This window comes from Pseudorca crassidens, chromosome 15, assembly GCF_039906515.1.
Source record: "Pseudorca crassidens isolate mPseCra1 chromosome 15, mPseCra1.hap1, whole genome shotgun sequence".
Classification (NCBI taxonomy): domain Eukaryota; kingdom Metazoa; phylum Chordata; class Mammalia; order Artiodactyla; family Delphinidae; genus Pseudorca; species Pseudorca crassidens.
Genome location: NC_090310.1, coordinates 53,189,219 through 53,206,148, shown reverse-complemented (window position 1 = coordinate 53,206,148; position 16,930 = coordinate 53,189,219). Strand labels below are relative to the sequence as shown.

Here is a 16,930-nt window from a genome sequence, read left to right as displayed (position 1 = left end):
AACAGAGAGAGAATCATAAGACTTCAATACAAAATTAGGTTTAATGCTTTTAGTGTGCTTTCAGCTAAAATAGCTGGTTGTGTAGCTTGGGTGACATCTATTAACATAAGGACATGAACATTCATATCCTAAGTAACTCTTTTCAACCACTGGCAAAGTTTTCTCAATAAGGATTGAATAGTTAGTCTAATAATTTCATTGACTCAGGTGGCCATTAAATATCACAGAAAATTCCAACTCCATGAGAGTCATACTGGTATCCATCTATTTGCTGAGTTTTGGTTTGGATTTTAGCTGAAATACTTGGGTTTTTTTTTAATCAACCCACTTATGGTTGTACATTTTATCAAAGACTTTGGTCTTCTGTGGTCATCCTAACTTTAATTAAGCTAACCTTCTGATCAATAAACATACCTTTACTATGGAGAGCTATTCCATTACTTAGAAATGATATTAAGTGATATGAAATGCCAAACTCCTAAATAATATTGTTAATAAGAAAAAGGTCCAGTCTGTCTATCCTATAGCAAAACCAGGGGGAAAAATAAGAATAATATCTGTATGTGTATATTCTCTGCATAGCACCCCACCCCCATCCCAAACAAGCTGCAGTGTTTCAGCAGGGGTGGGGTGAAAGGGTGAAATGGATAGGAAAAAACAGAAACATGGATAAAATTATATAAATAACTGTTGTTATTCTTGGATGGTGAAATGCAGATCAACACTTGAATGAATGTTGCCTTACAGAAATTTCAGGGCACAATGAAGCCTTGTTGTTACTCTAAAACGTTGTTCAAAGCCAGAAGCCAAGAAAAAGTTTTCAGATATCTTGACAGAGACCCACGATGGAGTGTTTTACCCATGGCTCTGAAGGAAACCTCCATGAATGCTATTTTTATTAGAATTATGACATATACACAGAAAAACACTTAAAGCGGCTTCTGATAACCAAAGTACTCCATTTCATAAGGAAGGAAAAGGGCAACATCAAAATAATAACATGATTACTTGGGACTTAATTCTCCAAATCACAATCTGTTTAATGACCCAAAGGCAAGGGATAGTATTTCTTCTTTGTAAGAGACTCATTGTGCCTTGAATGGCCCCCAAATATGCTTTTTAATCTAATATAAAAATGATCTTAGTTTTTAGTAAGTTAGTATTATAAAAAGGTAACAACTACTAAAGAAAGTTAACTTTATTAAATAACCAGTTGTAACGTTGATAAAGATGACTATTACTGAGAAATATACAATATTTTGCATTGTAAGTATTGATAATGTGACATTAAAGATATAAGATAAAGCCATATGTCTCCACTGTGGGAAACAAACTATAAAATAACAAACGGTATAACACACGGTATCAACACAATATGAGAGAGAGACATTCATAATACATTATAGAAATTGGTGCATGGAATACTAGCGTTTAATTCTGTGGTTAGGAAAACATCTCTATTGATTGCATAGCCCTGCTAATTTCTTCTTCAATGTGGCTGGGCAGTTGGAAGAAAGGTTCAGGTCAAGGATTTTAAGTATGAGCCCAAACCCTTGTTCAACTTCTTGCTTTATTGGGTAAATCTCTTATGATTTAGCACATTTTTATTGACTGATTCAACCTTACTTATTTAGCACCTACTATGTGCCAGTGTTTTAGTAAAATGGTCAAAAATGCCTGGGCACCTAGGGTTGATATTCTAAGCAAGGGAGACAGAAACTAAACAAGGAACATAATAAGTAATTTATGGAGCATGTTAGAATATAAGTGCTATACAAAAGAAAAGGAAAAAAAAGAGCAGAATAAGAGGAATGCAATCTGGTAGATGCTTAACTTGAAAGTTTAAATATGGTAAACATGGTCTCAATGAGAAGATATAGAGGAAATTGGCAGATCTGTGCTTTTGTAGTTGTGTCCTGTTGCTGCTATAACACACACACACCTACAGGCTTTAAAGTGACACAAATTTATCATATTACAGTTCTGGAGGTCAGAAGTCCAAAATGTATCTCATTGGACTAAACTCAAGGTGTCGTTAGGGCTGTTTTCCTTCCAGAAGCTGTAGGGGAGAATCCATTTCCTTTCCTTGTCTAGCTTCTAGAAACCACCTACAGTCCCTGATTCCCGATGCTATCACTCATATCTCTGCTTCTCTCATTGCATCTCCTTCTCTGACTTTGACCCTCCTGCTTTGCTCTTATAAGAATGCTTTCCATTACTGTGATAATCCAGAATAATTATCCCATCTTGAGGTCCTTGATTTAATCACATCTGCAAAGTCCATTTTGCCATGTAAAATATTAATAACATATTCACAGGTTCTAGGGATCAAAACATGGACATCTTTGGGAGGTCATTATTCTGCTTAATATTATGTGAATTATACTGTGAACATTTTCCTAACCAAATAATTCAGAGGCTGTTGGGTCATGTACAAAGTCCTCCTTCAAATCCTTTTCTCCCCTCCACCTCCACAACCCAGGATCCCCACACATATTGTGTCTCTATTCTGATCTCTACTGTTTAGTTTTTATTTTTGTTTCCCAACATAAAGACATGTAGAGTCACCTCTGATGTCAAAATGTAAAGGAAGTGAAGTTAGTTATGCATTGATTTGGGGAAAGAACTTTACAGGCAGAGGGAAGAGTCAATTCTGAGGCTCTAAGGGGCAGGTGTCTTTGGCATGTTGAAAGAACAGTAGGAAAGCCAGAGGTTCTAGGAAGAGTGAATGAAGTTGAGGGAGCTGGGCAATGAGATCAGAGAAGCAAGGGGGACACTCACTGGCCACTTTTATCCAGAGAGACCGGGGAAGACAGTGCATTCTGATCTCTTTTTGTGGGCTGTGCTCTGGCTGTTGTGATGAATACATCATTTCAGGGCATAAGGAAGCATGTCCCTGGGCAAATCATCAAAAGTGTAGGTGTTATGATTTACCTTGATCTTAGTCGATGATTGGAAATTTCTTTTCTTTTAACTGCCTTGATGCTGCACTGAAGAGCCAAATCTTAACCCAGGATAAATGAGCCACCTCTGTGGGGCATGGAGATGGAAGAAGGTCCCTGCCTCAGAGCCTCAGGAACCAGTCTGGTGAATTGGCTTCAATCCTCTCCTCTGCCGAGAGCAGATGAGAATTCGCTTTACTCCCCCTGAGTTTCGGGGACCTCTGGGCCACTTATACTGCACACATATGTGTGTTTTGCATATGGACCAAGCAGAGATTACCAAACTCCTGAACTCTGGCTGGTCCCAGACGCCAGGAGTCAGGTCCCGCCCCCTCCCCTCCAGGCAGAGGAAGCCGTGAGGGTTGGAAGGAGCCGCCGCTTTACAGACTCATTCTCCTCTGGATTTCCTGCCTCCCTTGCCTGCCAAACCTCATTCTGAACAGCCCGGCTTCACCTTCTGTGAGTCAGGTCAGTTGAGGAAAGAAACCTGATTTCATATCAGGCTGTAACAGATGAGCTTTTTGGTAGCATGTGGCCTCCAGCGGAAGCCTGGGCCTCCCATCATGTGCTCTGCCTTCACTGCTGAATGTGGGCCCCAGGGTGCTGCCCCCCTGAAGCCCACAGGGACAAACAGGGCCAGTGTATGCACTGGGGGCCAGGGCACCAGCAAGGGGTGTTTCCTGTGTTCCCTGTAGCCTGGATGTGTGGCTCATTATTTGATCATCTTCAGACGGGAGATGTGACAAGCTGGGGAGCCGTGGCCACTCCTGTGCACATTGACAGCTGAAAAGGGCCTTTGTCTCCCAGTCCCTCACGTCATCTGGGCAGGAGCCTGGGAGTAAAAAGGGGGAAAAAGCAAAGCAGCCTTCCCATTCCTGGCTAAATGGCCCTGGCACCCAGGAGCAAGAGATACCGGCCAGAATTAACACATGTCATCCCCCATCTAAGTAGATACCGCTCTGAACCACTTGTTATCCTGAGCAAGAAACTGTTTCCTAAGCTTAAAGAAAACCTACTGTATTATTTATTATTGTTGTTCTTGCTAGTAGAAGTGGTAAGAGGAGGAGGAAAAGGAATAGTAAATTCCTTTTTAAACGGCCAAAGCAAAACAATGAGGGACACTTCCTGTCAGAAGCCTAAATACTGGGAAACTAATTATTTTAGAAAATCTAAAAATGAAAGCAACCAAAATAGAGAAATAATGTGAATACAGGTTTCATATTAAGGAAATTTGAAACCATCTACTTTCTGACGAATTTGGCAAGAAGTAGGAATATGTCAGGGACGTTTGTTTTTGTTTTTGTTCTCTTAGAAAGACAGGATGTTTGTGCAATTCAGTGTCTGGGATGCATGGAGCGGGGTGATTGACAGCTGTCGGGGGAGCACTTTGTCATTGGGCCATTGACAGTATCCCATACAGAAATAGTATCTTAAACCTACCTAGAAGTGTCACGGAGATAACATCACACAGCTCATTTACTTATGGTTTAACAGCAAGATTTTATGCACAGTAGCTTATACTTAAATAAGTTTACATACAGCAGAGCTATATGACAGTTATGTGACACTTACATAAGGCTATGGACTTATGTGATGCATGAGAGACATCCCATTCTCTAATACATATGGAATTCCTGGCTTCCAACAATCATTGTCCTTATGTGGAATGCTGATTTGATTTTGAATCTTTTAGATTTTGGATCTTTTAAAAGGATTAACTTTATATGTAGACAAAATAAGCAACAGTCCGTTTGAAGTGAGGTCTAGGATTCCAAAGAAGGCATCCCTCATTTCCTGTACTCTGATGGATGCTTTGAAATCCCATCATCAAAATGTCCTCCATTAAAACTAAGATTTGAGTTCCTGGTCAAAGAGTTTTAGCCCTATGAAAAACATAAGGGCAGATTTTGGTGGGAACTGAGGGAAGGTAAAAACGAAGGGGAGGGGAGATCTGTAGCTTAAGGAGGTTGGGGGTCTTTCTCAATAAACTCCATTGAGTTTCTAGTTTTAACTCAAGATGATTCTAATCTTTTACAGGGAAAAGGACAACAATTCCCTGCTGATGGATGGGCTCACAGTTTAGTTTTAGATTACTAGATACATTGTTTTTGCTAAGATGAATGAATGAGTAAATGGATCAAAGAATGAATGAACCAGTGAATAAGTTAATGAATCTTGATCCATGGGTGAACCACAACAAAAGAGGAATATTGCTGAAAGAAGAAGTAGTAGATGAAGGAGCAAATGTGTGGCTTCTTTTGTCTCCATTCTTTTAGCTTTCTTCAATCTTCCTTGCCAGAGTTGTTCCAAATACAATAAAAATAAAATTAAAAGGGTGCTTTTTTATTTCAGCAGACAAAGAAATAGGGTATTAGGATCACAATAACAAGCTGTTGTTTAGTTTAAATTAAATATCTTCTGTCTATATGGAAATTCATCTTACTCAAAGCCCTTAATGCACTCTGAGACATAATTTTTTTTTGACTTTTACAAGTATACGGCAATTCCTATCTCTGTTTTTATAGCTCAAGTACGTGACACCCATATAAGGGGTGTGATTTGCTGAGGATTATGTGGATATTGGACAATGGCACCATCTCTAGAATCCAGACCTTATCATCCCTAGACAAATCCCAGTCAACCATACTTTGGCACCAACATTTTGTGAAGATCTAATTCCCCAGGGCACCCACGTAGAAACTGGAGAAAGTCTTTAGAGTTGGATCATGACAAGAGCAAAGAGAATTAGAAAACCAGCTCAGGGACCCAGTGATCAGAGACCCATTATTACCTGAGTTGGGGTGGCAGTTTGAACCTGTTACGCACATCATCGAAGCGGTTGCCCAAGTAAGGTGTGTCCACCGTCACAAATATGGCCTTGTAGCCCATCCACTCAGCCCGCCGCACCAGCTGCTTGGTAACCTCACGGTCCTTGTAGATGTACAGCTGCAGCCAGCGAAGTGCCTCAGGACCAGCTTCTGCCACTTCTTCAATTGAGGAGGTGGCCCAGGAGCTCAACAACATGCCCGTTCCCAGTGACCTGCAAGCTTGGGAAGAAAGGAGAAGATCAAGGTCAGTCTGGCATTTTCCCTACTCCAAAGTCTTCAAGTTATGGTTCCAGGGGTAAAGCCATCTACAAGGGCAATTTGGAAATAAGAAGTTAAGTCTTTAAAAGTAAGAAATATGCATTCTTTTCCTCACTCTGTGAACCGATCTTGAAGACAAAAATGACTCAAATAGCCAAAGATGTGCTATGTATTTGGATAAAAAAATTGGAAGCAACTTGAATCTCCAACTTTAGGGGATTAGATAACCTATAGTTCATAAATAAAATGAAATATACACACCCATGGAAAGTAATATTTTTGTGATGGTTAATTTTATGTGTCAGCTTGGCTAAGCAATTGTGCCCAGATATTTGCTCAAATATGTTCAGGATGTTGCTGTGAAGATATTTTTTTAAAGGAGATTAGCATTTAAATCAGTGGACTTTAAGTAAAGCAGATTACTCTCCATAATGTGAATGGGCCTCATCTAATAAGTTGAAGGCCTTAAGAAAAAGATTGATTGTTCTTGAGGAAGAGGGGATACTGTCAGCAGACTGCCTCCAGACTCAACACCAGCTCAGCTATTCCTGGGGTCTCTAACATGCCAGCCATAGATTTTGGACTTACCAGTCTATACAATTGTATGAGCCAATTCCTTAAATCTCTCTCTCTGTCTCTCTCTCTCTCTCTCTCTCTCTCTCTCGTGCGCGCACGCACAATCCCCCTTTCATTCCACCCCTCTTCTTTTTCTGACTATGACAGTTACAAAAGAATAACATTGACAGACATAGACAGTTTTTCAAGGTATATTAAGAAAGCAGGGAATTCCCTGGCAGTCCAGTGGTTAGTACTCTGCGCTCTCACTGCTGGGGCCCAGGTTCAATCCTTGGTCGGGGAACTAAGATCCACATGGCACAGCCCCCCCCCCCAAAAAAAGAAGAAGAAGAAAGAAAGAAAGAAAAAGAAAGCAAAAATCCTCCAAAATAACATATATAACATGATTTGTACAAATGTGATTATTGGTGTATGAACCTAAACAAACTAATTGTTAATTATAGGTGGGGAAGTTTAATTTTTCTTCCTTTTTAACTTTTTAAATGTTATCTTTTAAGCTTTTGTTAAAGGTGCATCTACCATTTATGTTGTCTTTTAAAATTTTATACAATTCATATGTTAGACATTTCAAACAGACATCAGTTACCTCACAATCTTTTAAACAAGATATCAAAAAATGAGCAAATAACTGAAAAATTAGATAAAATCATGTAACTTATTGTCTTAGAGAACTTGAAAGAACATGGGTGATAGGCTTTTTTCCAAAAATAGGTAGTCAAATTGGGGTCAGCTTTAGTGCAGGAGAAACTGATAAAATGTTTGTATGCCAAATGCCAAACATACCAAGAGATAAATAATAAATATATAAAACTGACTGTGTGACCCTGGGTCATTCGACTTACCTGTGTCCCTGCCATATATCAATTGTGAGTAAAAGTCATCCAAGTGACACTTACAGGGTGATGATAAGAATTAGATGACATGCTGTTTATAAAGCTACTCTGAGAGGTTAAAATGCTTTCATACTTCTTGAACTTTAGCAGGCAACCAAATCCCCTGGAGTATTTGTGAAAACACAGGTTGTGAAAAATACCCCTAGAGTTTCAGATTCAGTCGGTCTGAGATGGGGCCCAAGAATTTGCCTTTCTAACCAGCTTCCAGGTGGTACTGATGCTGCCAGTCCCTGGACCACACTTTGACATTTAAATAGCATTGTCATTTGATAGTAAAACTCTAAGTTCACCTGGTAACAAAGTGGATTTTGTTTTTGATAAATGTTACTTTTCCTATGTCATTGAAGGTGTTTTTCATCCCTATTTTTCAGGTCACAGGTCAAATAAAGAAGACTTAAGCTGGAGATTATATTATCTATGGATCACTAATCTGTTTCCCCCAAGTGTTCCTTTGAGAATTTCTCTCATAAGGACTCATGATTTGCAAAATATTGTCCAAAAATACCACATTTTAAGTAAGTAATAATAAGTAGTGATATGTATGAACATCCTGAACCATAGTGTTATTTTCATTGAGTTGTAAATATGGAAAATAACTCTAGGTCATCCAGTGCTGTTTGGAACAAACACTAGAGGACAATGATTGCTGGGATCAGAATCTCCTAACCATCAATTTACCACAAAGAAAATGTGTCCTGAAGAGGATGTGGCCTAAGTAAGGTCACAGAGAGATGGGCAACTGAGTGAAACAAGAATCCAGCATGTCTGACCACTCCTGCAAGGCAATGATTTTCCTAGAATTCCCAGATGCTCAGAAGACTCCCCTGGTATCAAATATGGATAAATATACTCCTCCAATCCTTCAGGGCCATGACACCCAAGGGACACCCACAGTTTTCCATATGCCTGAGGGACAATACCATGGCCAGAGTTCTGTGAAAGCATGGGAATTTGGAAACCAGTGGGTAAGGCCTGCCATTGGTTTCCAGGTGCAGACTGTGGCTGCACAAAGTGGTCCAGCTAAGAGGACTAGCACATGATAAGGCACCTTTTTGTAGTTTATGAAAAAGCATCATGCAGGCAACAGCAGCTCTGCTAATAAGGATCAAAAATCCTCAAACAAATCTCCTTGAATTCATAAGAAATATCTACAGACATTCCACACAGATTGTTAAAACGCTACAAACCAATACACCAATAATATTTACTTTACTTAAACTATCAAATTAGCAGGAGGCTTCAGCCTTAACAAGTATTTTGCCCATTTCCCTTGGGTAAGCATGTCTGGAGTAAGGTAAGGCCAGTCTGTGCCATCTGGTTCCTGAGTCTTCTGGCTTTGATACTAATGGTTCCTGATGCTATTGGTGCTTGAGGTTCATTTTCCAAGATTAAATCATACAGGACTGAAATTTTGAATCAGGTTCCCCCCAAATTCTAAGTTACCATTGTTTCCAGGTATAGGCATTCAGTAAATACTTGGTAAATTAATAGGTTTACTCCAAGACAGTCTCCTGGATGCAGGGGGAATATCAGAGTCTGTGCTGACATATTATGAGTTGAGGCTAAGATGCTACTCCCAAGAGAGAACAGGAGCAAAACTGAGACAGCTCCATGTTTCTTGGAACATATATTACCAATGTGCTATGATCCCCATTAGCTTGTGATTATTTGCTGTGATAAAGAAAAACATTACTCTGAATAGCCAAAGCAATCCTGAGAAAGAAAAACAGAGGGGAGGAATCAGGCTCCCTTGACTTCAGACTATACTACAAAGCTACAGTAATCAAGACATTATGGTACTGGCACAAAAACAGAAATATAGGTCAATGGAACAGGATAGAAAGCTCAGAGATAGGGCTTCCCTGGTGGTGCAGTTGTTGAGAGTCCACCTGCCGATGCAGGGGACGCAGGTTCGTGCCCCAGTCCGGGAAGATCCCACATGCCACAGAGAGGCTGGGCCTGAGAGCCATGGCCGCTGAGCCTGCACGTCTGGATCCTGTGCTCCGCAACGGGAGAGGCCACAACAGTGAGAGGCCTGCATACCGAAAAATAAAAGAAAGCTCAGAGATAAACCCATTCACATATGGTTACCTTATCTTTGACAAAGGAGGCAAGACTATACAATGGAGAAAAGACAGCCTCTTCAGTAAGTGGTGCTGGGAAAACTGGACAGCTACATGTAAAAGAATGAAATTAGAACACTTCCTAACACCATACACAAAAATAAACTCAAAATGGATTAAAGACCTAAATGTAAGGTCAGACACTGTAAAACTCTTAGAGGAAAACACAGGCAGAACACTCTATGACATAAATCACAGCTAGATCCTTTTTGACCCACCTCCAAGAGAAATAGAAATAAAAACAAAAATAAACAAAAGGGACCTAATGAAACTTAAAAGCTTTTGCACAGGAAAGGAAACCATAAACAAGACAGCCCTCAGAATGGGAGAAAATATTTGCAAATGTAGCAACTGACAAAGGATTAATCTCCAAAATTTATAAGCAGCTCATGCAGCTCAATATCAAAAAAACAAACAACCCAATCCAAAAATGGGCAGAAGACCTAAATAGACATTTCTCCAAAGAAGATATACAGTTTGCCAACAAACACATGAAAGGATGTTCAACATCACTAATCATTAGAGAAATGCAAATCAAAACTACAATGCGGTATTACCTAACACTGGTCAGAATGTCCATCATCAAAAAATCTAGAAACAATAAATGCTGGAGAGGGTGTGGAGAAAAGGGAACCCTCTTGCACTGTTGGTGGGAATGTAAATTGATACAGCCACTATGGAGAACAGTATGGAGGTTCCTTAAAAACCTAAAAATAGAACTACTATATGACCCAGCAATCCCACTACGGGGCATATACCCTGAGAAAACCATAATTCAAAGAGTCATGTATCCCAATGTTCATTGCAGCACTATTTACAATAACCAGGACATGGAAGCAACCTAAGTGTCCATCAACAGATGAATGATTAAAGAAGATGTGGCACATATATACAATGGAATATTACTCAGCCATAAAAAGAAATGAAATTGAGTTATTTGTAGTGAGGTAGATGGACCTAGAGTCTGTCATAGACAGTGAAGTCAGAAAAACAAATACCATATGCTAACACATATATATGGAATCTAAAAAAATAAAGGTTCTGAAGAACGTAGGGGCAGGATAGGAATAAAGATGCAGACGTAGAGAATGGACTTGAGGACACAGGGAGGGGCAAAGGTAAGCTGGGACGAGTGAGAGAGTGACATGGACATATATACACTACCAAATGTAAAACAGATAGCTAGTGGGAAGAAGCTGCATAGCACAGAGACATCAGCTCGGTGCTTTGTGACCACCTAGAGGGGTGGGATAGGGAGGGTGGGAGGTAGACGCAAGAGGGAGGGGATATGGGGATATATGTATACATATAGCTGATTCACTTTGTTATACAGCAGAAACTAATACAACATTGTAAAGCAACTATACTCCATTAAACATGTTTAAAAAAAGAAAAAACATTGATGAATTACATCCACTGTTTTCAACGCAGTTTTATGTTAGAAGGAGATAAGGGAGCCTGGGATTTGCAAGGACCACTCACAGAGACAGTCAAAAATTTTCCTACCTCCACTAAGGACAGATCTAAGATTCCGTTGGTACATACCAGCATGACAATTCAGCTTTTTGAAATATTGAAATACTTCCATTCCTGTTTGTAAATAACCATGGCTCCAAAGTAAATGACCCCTCTTCCTGAGTCCCTTCAATGTGACATCTCTCTTTTCTCTCACTAAGGAGTCTCTGGATTCCCCAAACTCCACACACCCACACAATACAGCAATTTAAAGGCTGGTGTGTGGCAGAGCTGGGTACATCCACCACCATTAGAGCACTAGAGAAAAACATCTGAGCATCTCTTGCAATTGGTCAAAGTCTTTGCTCTACAGGTTGTTAAATATTTCAAATATCACCTTGGCCTCAGAGATAAACATGTGTCCTTCCAGCTCATATTATTCTTTGGGGGGCAAAAATTATAAGCTTTTGAATTTTGTAAACCACCTAGCATAGTCAGATTTTGTTGAGAAATTCTAATTCGAGTTATCCTAGTCTAGCGTCAAAAGCTCAAAATGGTTGAAGTCCATTTTCTCTCCCTATTCATTTTCCACAAAGAAACTCTCACCTGCTCTCAAAAGTAGCAACTGTCAGATTTCATTTTACAAAGGGCAGGGGTCAACTTTCATAGACCTCCATTCCCAAAATGTGGTGCAGCAACAGAAAACTCCAAAGCATGTCGCCTTTTCCCAACACCTGGCAAAATGGAGATCATCTCTGAGGTGATATTATTGTAAAGGCAAGGCCTGGCTCTTGCCCATGATGAGGATCCCCAGTATTTATCCAAGTCTAAAAATCTTGGCTTTCATAATAGTGAGGGTATCCTAGAAACAACGTACCCAGGAGGCTACACCATTAAGTAAACATTGATCCCATATGACTATTTCCTTACTTCCACAAGCTCTTTGTTTCATCATCCCTAAGATATATCTTCAAGGATAGACACCTAAACTTTAAATGCTCTAGATATATTCAGACTTTGTTTATATTTGACATTTCTTTTTCTTCTTTATTTAGAGGCAATAGGAATACATTATGCCATTGCTATTAAAAAATGCATATCACTCACACACACACACACACACACCACTAAATGAGACACTAGTAAGGTTTTGGACCTTGAAACATCAAAGATAAAACCCTGTAAATGACCTACATGATAACATCTATCTCTCAGAAAGACAAGATCCAATGGATTGAGAGTCAGAAGGCCTGGGCTACAGTCCCAGCTTTGCCAACTGAGGCACATTTCATCTGCAAAGTTTGTCTAACCACAGCTGCTGCCCTGCCCACTTCATAGTGTTGTCAGATGGTCCACTGAGACAATGTTTGTGGATGTTTTCTGGTAAACTCTAAAGCTAAACAATTGTAAAGGGTTAAGTGAGAGAATGTCTAATACTATTTGGGAAAAGAAGTTCTAGATAGCTTTTTAAATTTTCCGAATTTTGCCGAGGACCTGGATTTCTCCTCATTATTCACAATCTTCTCAACACACAGCTTTCCTCTGCAATGGTTTTGATGCGTAAGACACTCATTTATCCTTGCAAATATATGGGCAAATTCTCACTACCTGAAGCAAGAAAGCACTTAAGAGAGAGAGGAAATTTCTCCAGGCCAAGGAATTCTGGGCTAGGGCTGATCATTTCCATTAATACATTACGAGGGTGTACATCTTTTTGGAAAGTCAGGGACAAAACAAAAGCAAATAATCTAAGAGGTGTAACAAAAACATGCATTTCCCCACTCCTCATGCCTACCCTTTATTTGCCTACAGACTTTCATGGAGAGAACTGTGTGGTAAATCTATGCGGCTGCCAGCTTTTGCTAAGTCCAGCCATCTAGCAGTAATACCTAGAAGCAATGGTTTCAAATTCTCCCTACACTTTTTGGTTTCTCTCCTCTTTTATTTGCAATACAACTGCAAATATAATGATATGGAAATAATGAGATTAGCATCATTGTTTATTATCAGCTATAACCCCTCCCCCAACCCCAAAGTGGGCTATGGGCTAGTGGAAAATGTTGGTGCAATGTGTTTAACAGAATAAAAGTTATCCTCAGACCTATCCAAATGAAGTTTCTTATTAGAATTAAATCACATGCCCTAGGCTGGGGAAATGCTTCAGGGTTTGCAATAATCTGACATAAGATCAAGTTAATTCTTCCTCCCCAGACCACCATTCAATAGAAATAACTCAGTTTCCTACACTATGAAACCTGTAATCAACTACCAAGGTTTACATCACTTCATATTAGATATGAATTCAGCCACCCCTGGGGTTGATGCAAATGCTAAACTCCGATGTTTAGCGATTTGGCTGGGCTAGAACAGGTAAATAGCTTTGCAAAGCAGCACAAGCTGGCAAAATCCTCCCTGTGGCTACGGAATGCAATTGTACTTCTAAATTTTGCCAAGGTTTCATTTTACATCAAGCCTAATGACAACATTTATTTCTAATCCAGGTAATCTGGATGTGAAGTAGAGAAGACAGGAAACCTATCGTGGCCTTAAATTTTAGGGATGCTAAGTCTGCCTGTCCCAATTCTTTAATTGAAAACTGCTTTGTACACGTCTCTCTTGTGTATCTTAGAGTCTGCTTCGCAGTTCCTGCTCATTGCAGGCAGTCATCACGAAATCAACTGGCTCTCAGAAGGTCTTAGAGGATCTTCGGATGGAAATGATATTCATGCTACACCCAAAACTGTTTCATCTTTGAGGATTTAAGTTATGCCTTTGGCTGGGAACCACCAGAAACTTTCATTCCAAGTCTTTGTCCAGTGCTTCTCAAGATTCGACATGCACAGGAATCACATGGGGATGTTGATAAAATTCAGATTCTGACTCAATAGGTCTGGGATAGGACTTAGATTCTATATTTCTAACAAGCTCCCGAGTGATGCTGATGCTTGTTTCATGGACTATACTTTAAGAAGAATGAAGTAGATATCTTCTTTCACAAGGACTCATGCAAGTTAATTGGATATATCTGATGGCCTGAGTAATGACAGGACCTTATAGGAAACAGGAGGGAGAAACTGACCAGTGGTGTTACGGGGGTGGGGGGGGGTGGGGGGGTAGCAGCTGGCTCCTGTCTTGTCAGTTGCCAGCCACATACTGCTGAATCTTTCTTCTCCATTGTTGTCCCTCTGGAGAGGGGCGCAGGTACCTTTGCAACATTTTCTTATGCATTCATCTTTTGCTAGATTTAAAGTCAAGGAACTAAATTGCATTACAGTAACAACCTCTCAGCACACTTAACCATTATCAGACATACTTTATAACCTTGCTTATCCAAGATTTTCCTAGCTTCCTAGATTTCAAATTCAAGGCAAAATTAAGCAACAGAATAAAAATAAAATGACAGAAGAAGAGGAAAAAGAAGAAGATGTTTCTCAAAGTTAAGAAGGCACAATTTACCAATATAAAATAGCTTCCAAATGTTTAATGTCAGCACCAACAACCTTACATATATAAATAAGCTGCTGAATCATCAAATAAAACTAAAGTTCATCATGCTAGGCTTGACAAGGGAGAGAATTATAATACATTTGAGAACGATGTTTATTCACTACCACAAAAAAAAAAAAAAGAAAAACAACAACAGAGAAAATGTAAACTATTAGTTATCAATGGGAGTCAATGTCTGATATTTGGAACATTAATTCATGTGGGATAAGTCATATATCCAGATTAGAGCAGAGCAACTAAGCAATGTGCTACTTTGGGTACAAATTATTTCCTTGAAAATAACTTTCCTATATGGGAAAAGTGAGTTAAGCTTCCAAAATTATGTATTTAAAGGAAAGGGGATAATATGATGAAAGGGCCCAAAGGAGATTTTTTTAGGTACATTTGATTAAAAAGCTCCTGCAAAACTTAGTCATCAAAACAGCTGTGCTGAAAATTTTGCTGAGAAAACGCATTTTGTCCTCTGCACAGGAAGTCATTATGTAATGGGGAAAATATGCAATGACAAAGTACCAAGCAGTTGTGTGGTTCTAAACTCAGGGTCTGACACACTGAAGTGTTCTCATCCTACCAGTTTACCCTACCAGCCAGTGAGTGGGTCAGCCTTTCTTTGCACAGGAACTATTATTACACAGGTTTGTTAAAGACACAATTAACGTTATTGTCTTAATGTCTAAAGTTATCATTGAGATTACCCAGAAGAAGAATGTTCTGAAGTCAGTCATCTAAGGGAAGAACAAAACTTCTACTATAATCATAAGTGAAATACTTAGAAGTGGTCAAACAAATATTCATGTACGATTTAGAAAATTTAACTGATTTAAATACTGCCCCAAAAGGCCAAGAAACCAGTGTTTTCATGATGGTTCATCGTCTGAATTTGGAACAGTAACCTTGAGCAGTCATAATGTCACTACACCTCAAGAACTCTTTTTCATTGTATGGAAATATTTTCAAGGAACAGTTAGTCCAATGACATCTTAGCCCTCCCTTCCTTGCTCCTACTTTATCTCTGGGGCAGAATTCTGCAATAGACAAAAACATTAGCTTTACTATACCGACTCCCAGGTTATTATTCTGTCATTTTATTCAGTCGTCAGGTCCTGTCATAACTGGCTGATGGCATGGAGATGACACCACAGTGAGATGCCTTTTAATGATGGTTTCAAGGAGTATCAGGGTTGCACGTGGTGACTTCAATCAACCTCTCTCAATTTAACAACCTCAGTATTGGAATATATATGTCAGCCTCTGACTTCTCACTGTCACATCTTTAAGGTCATCAGGCACACTAATAATTTGAGAAGAAGCACTCTCATGCTCTTGAGAAAGCTGATCAATAGCTGAAATTCTGGTGCAAAATACTAGAAATTATTTCATTTGATGTTGGTCTTTAAGATAGCTGGAGTCTAATTTTTTAATAGCTGTTTTGGATTAATGAAGTTTGTCTCATTGCAAAGTGATTTCAACACTGAATCTATCACTTTTTGAAAAATTTTATATATGAATTATACATTTATATATATGCATATATAAGATGTCCATAATCATTAATATATATGCATGTGTATGTAGATGTAACATGTGTGAGTGTATGTACAGAAAGAGCATGTCCACTGACTTTTTTTTTTCTTTTTGCGGTACGCGGGCCTCTCACTGTTGTGGCCTCTCCCGTCGTGGGGCACAGGTTCCGGACGCGCAGGCTCAGCGGCCATGGCTAACGGGCCCAGCCACTCCGCAGCATGTGGGATCCTCCCAGACCGGGGCACGAACCCGTGTCCCCTGCAATCGGCAGGCGGACTCAACCACTGCGCCACCAGGGAAGCCCCTACTGACTTTTGATTATCGAAAAAGAAGGTCCAGAACACAAAACTGAGATAAAAGAGTTTGAAAATAAAAGCAAGAAAAGGTATGAATTGATTTTTTTTACTACAATGATGCAAAGAGATATCCCCTTCCAAATGTTTAACTAATGTAATTTGGACAAAGTTTTAGTGAACTATCCTTTCTCCTTTATTCCTCCCTACTTTTGTTTCTTCTCTGTAAAAGTGATAAAATAATGGATGAAGACAAATAACTGGGTTAAACTCTAGAGTGAAACAGATCAACAACCTCATCTTAACCACTCACCAACACTAGACATTGGTCAAAGGTGTCCTTCTCCTCCACTGTCAGCTGAGGAGAATGATAAATAATAATGACCTCACAGATCTATTGCGAGGATTAATAATAGGGATGAAAAGTCCAAGCACCTGGTGCATAAAAGGCACTCACCTCAGAAAGAGTAAAATTTCATTTAAAGCAAATCTGGTGCTTTTCCTGGATTTAGATAAAATTAAGAATAATGG

The 16,930-nt window shown here is 39.4% G+C and overlaps 1 protein-coding gene across 2 annotated transcripts in view; it reads right to left on the bottom strand.

Annotated features, from left to right (window-relative positions):
• HAO1 (hydroxyacid oxidase 1) overlaps positions 1-16,930 on the bottom strand; it is a 68,974-nt gene that overhangs the window by 37,228 nt on the left and 14,816 nt on the right. For both annotated transcript variants that reach the window (XM_067705161.1, XM_067705162.1), the window contains exon 3: positions 5,734-5,989. In XM_067705161.1, coding sequence (XP_067561262.1) covers positions 5,734-5,989 — 256 coding nt within the window. The remainder of the gene's footprint in view (positions 1-5,733; positions 5,990-16,930) is intronic.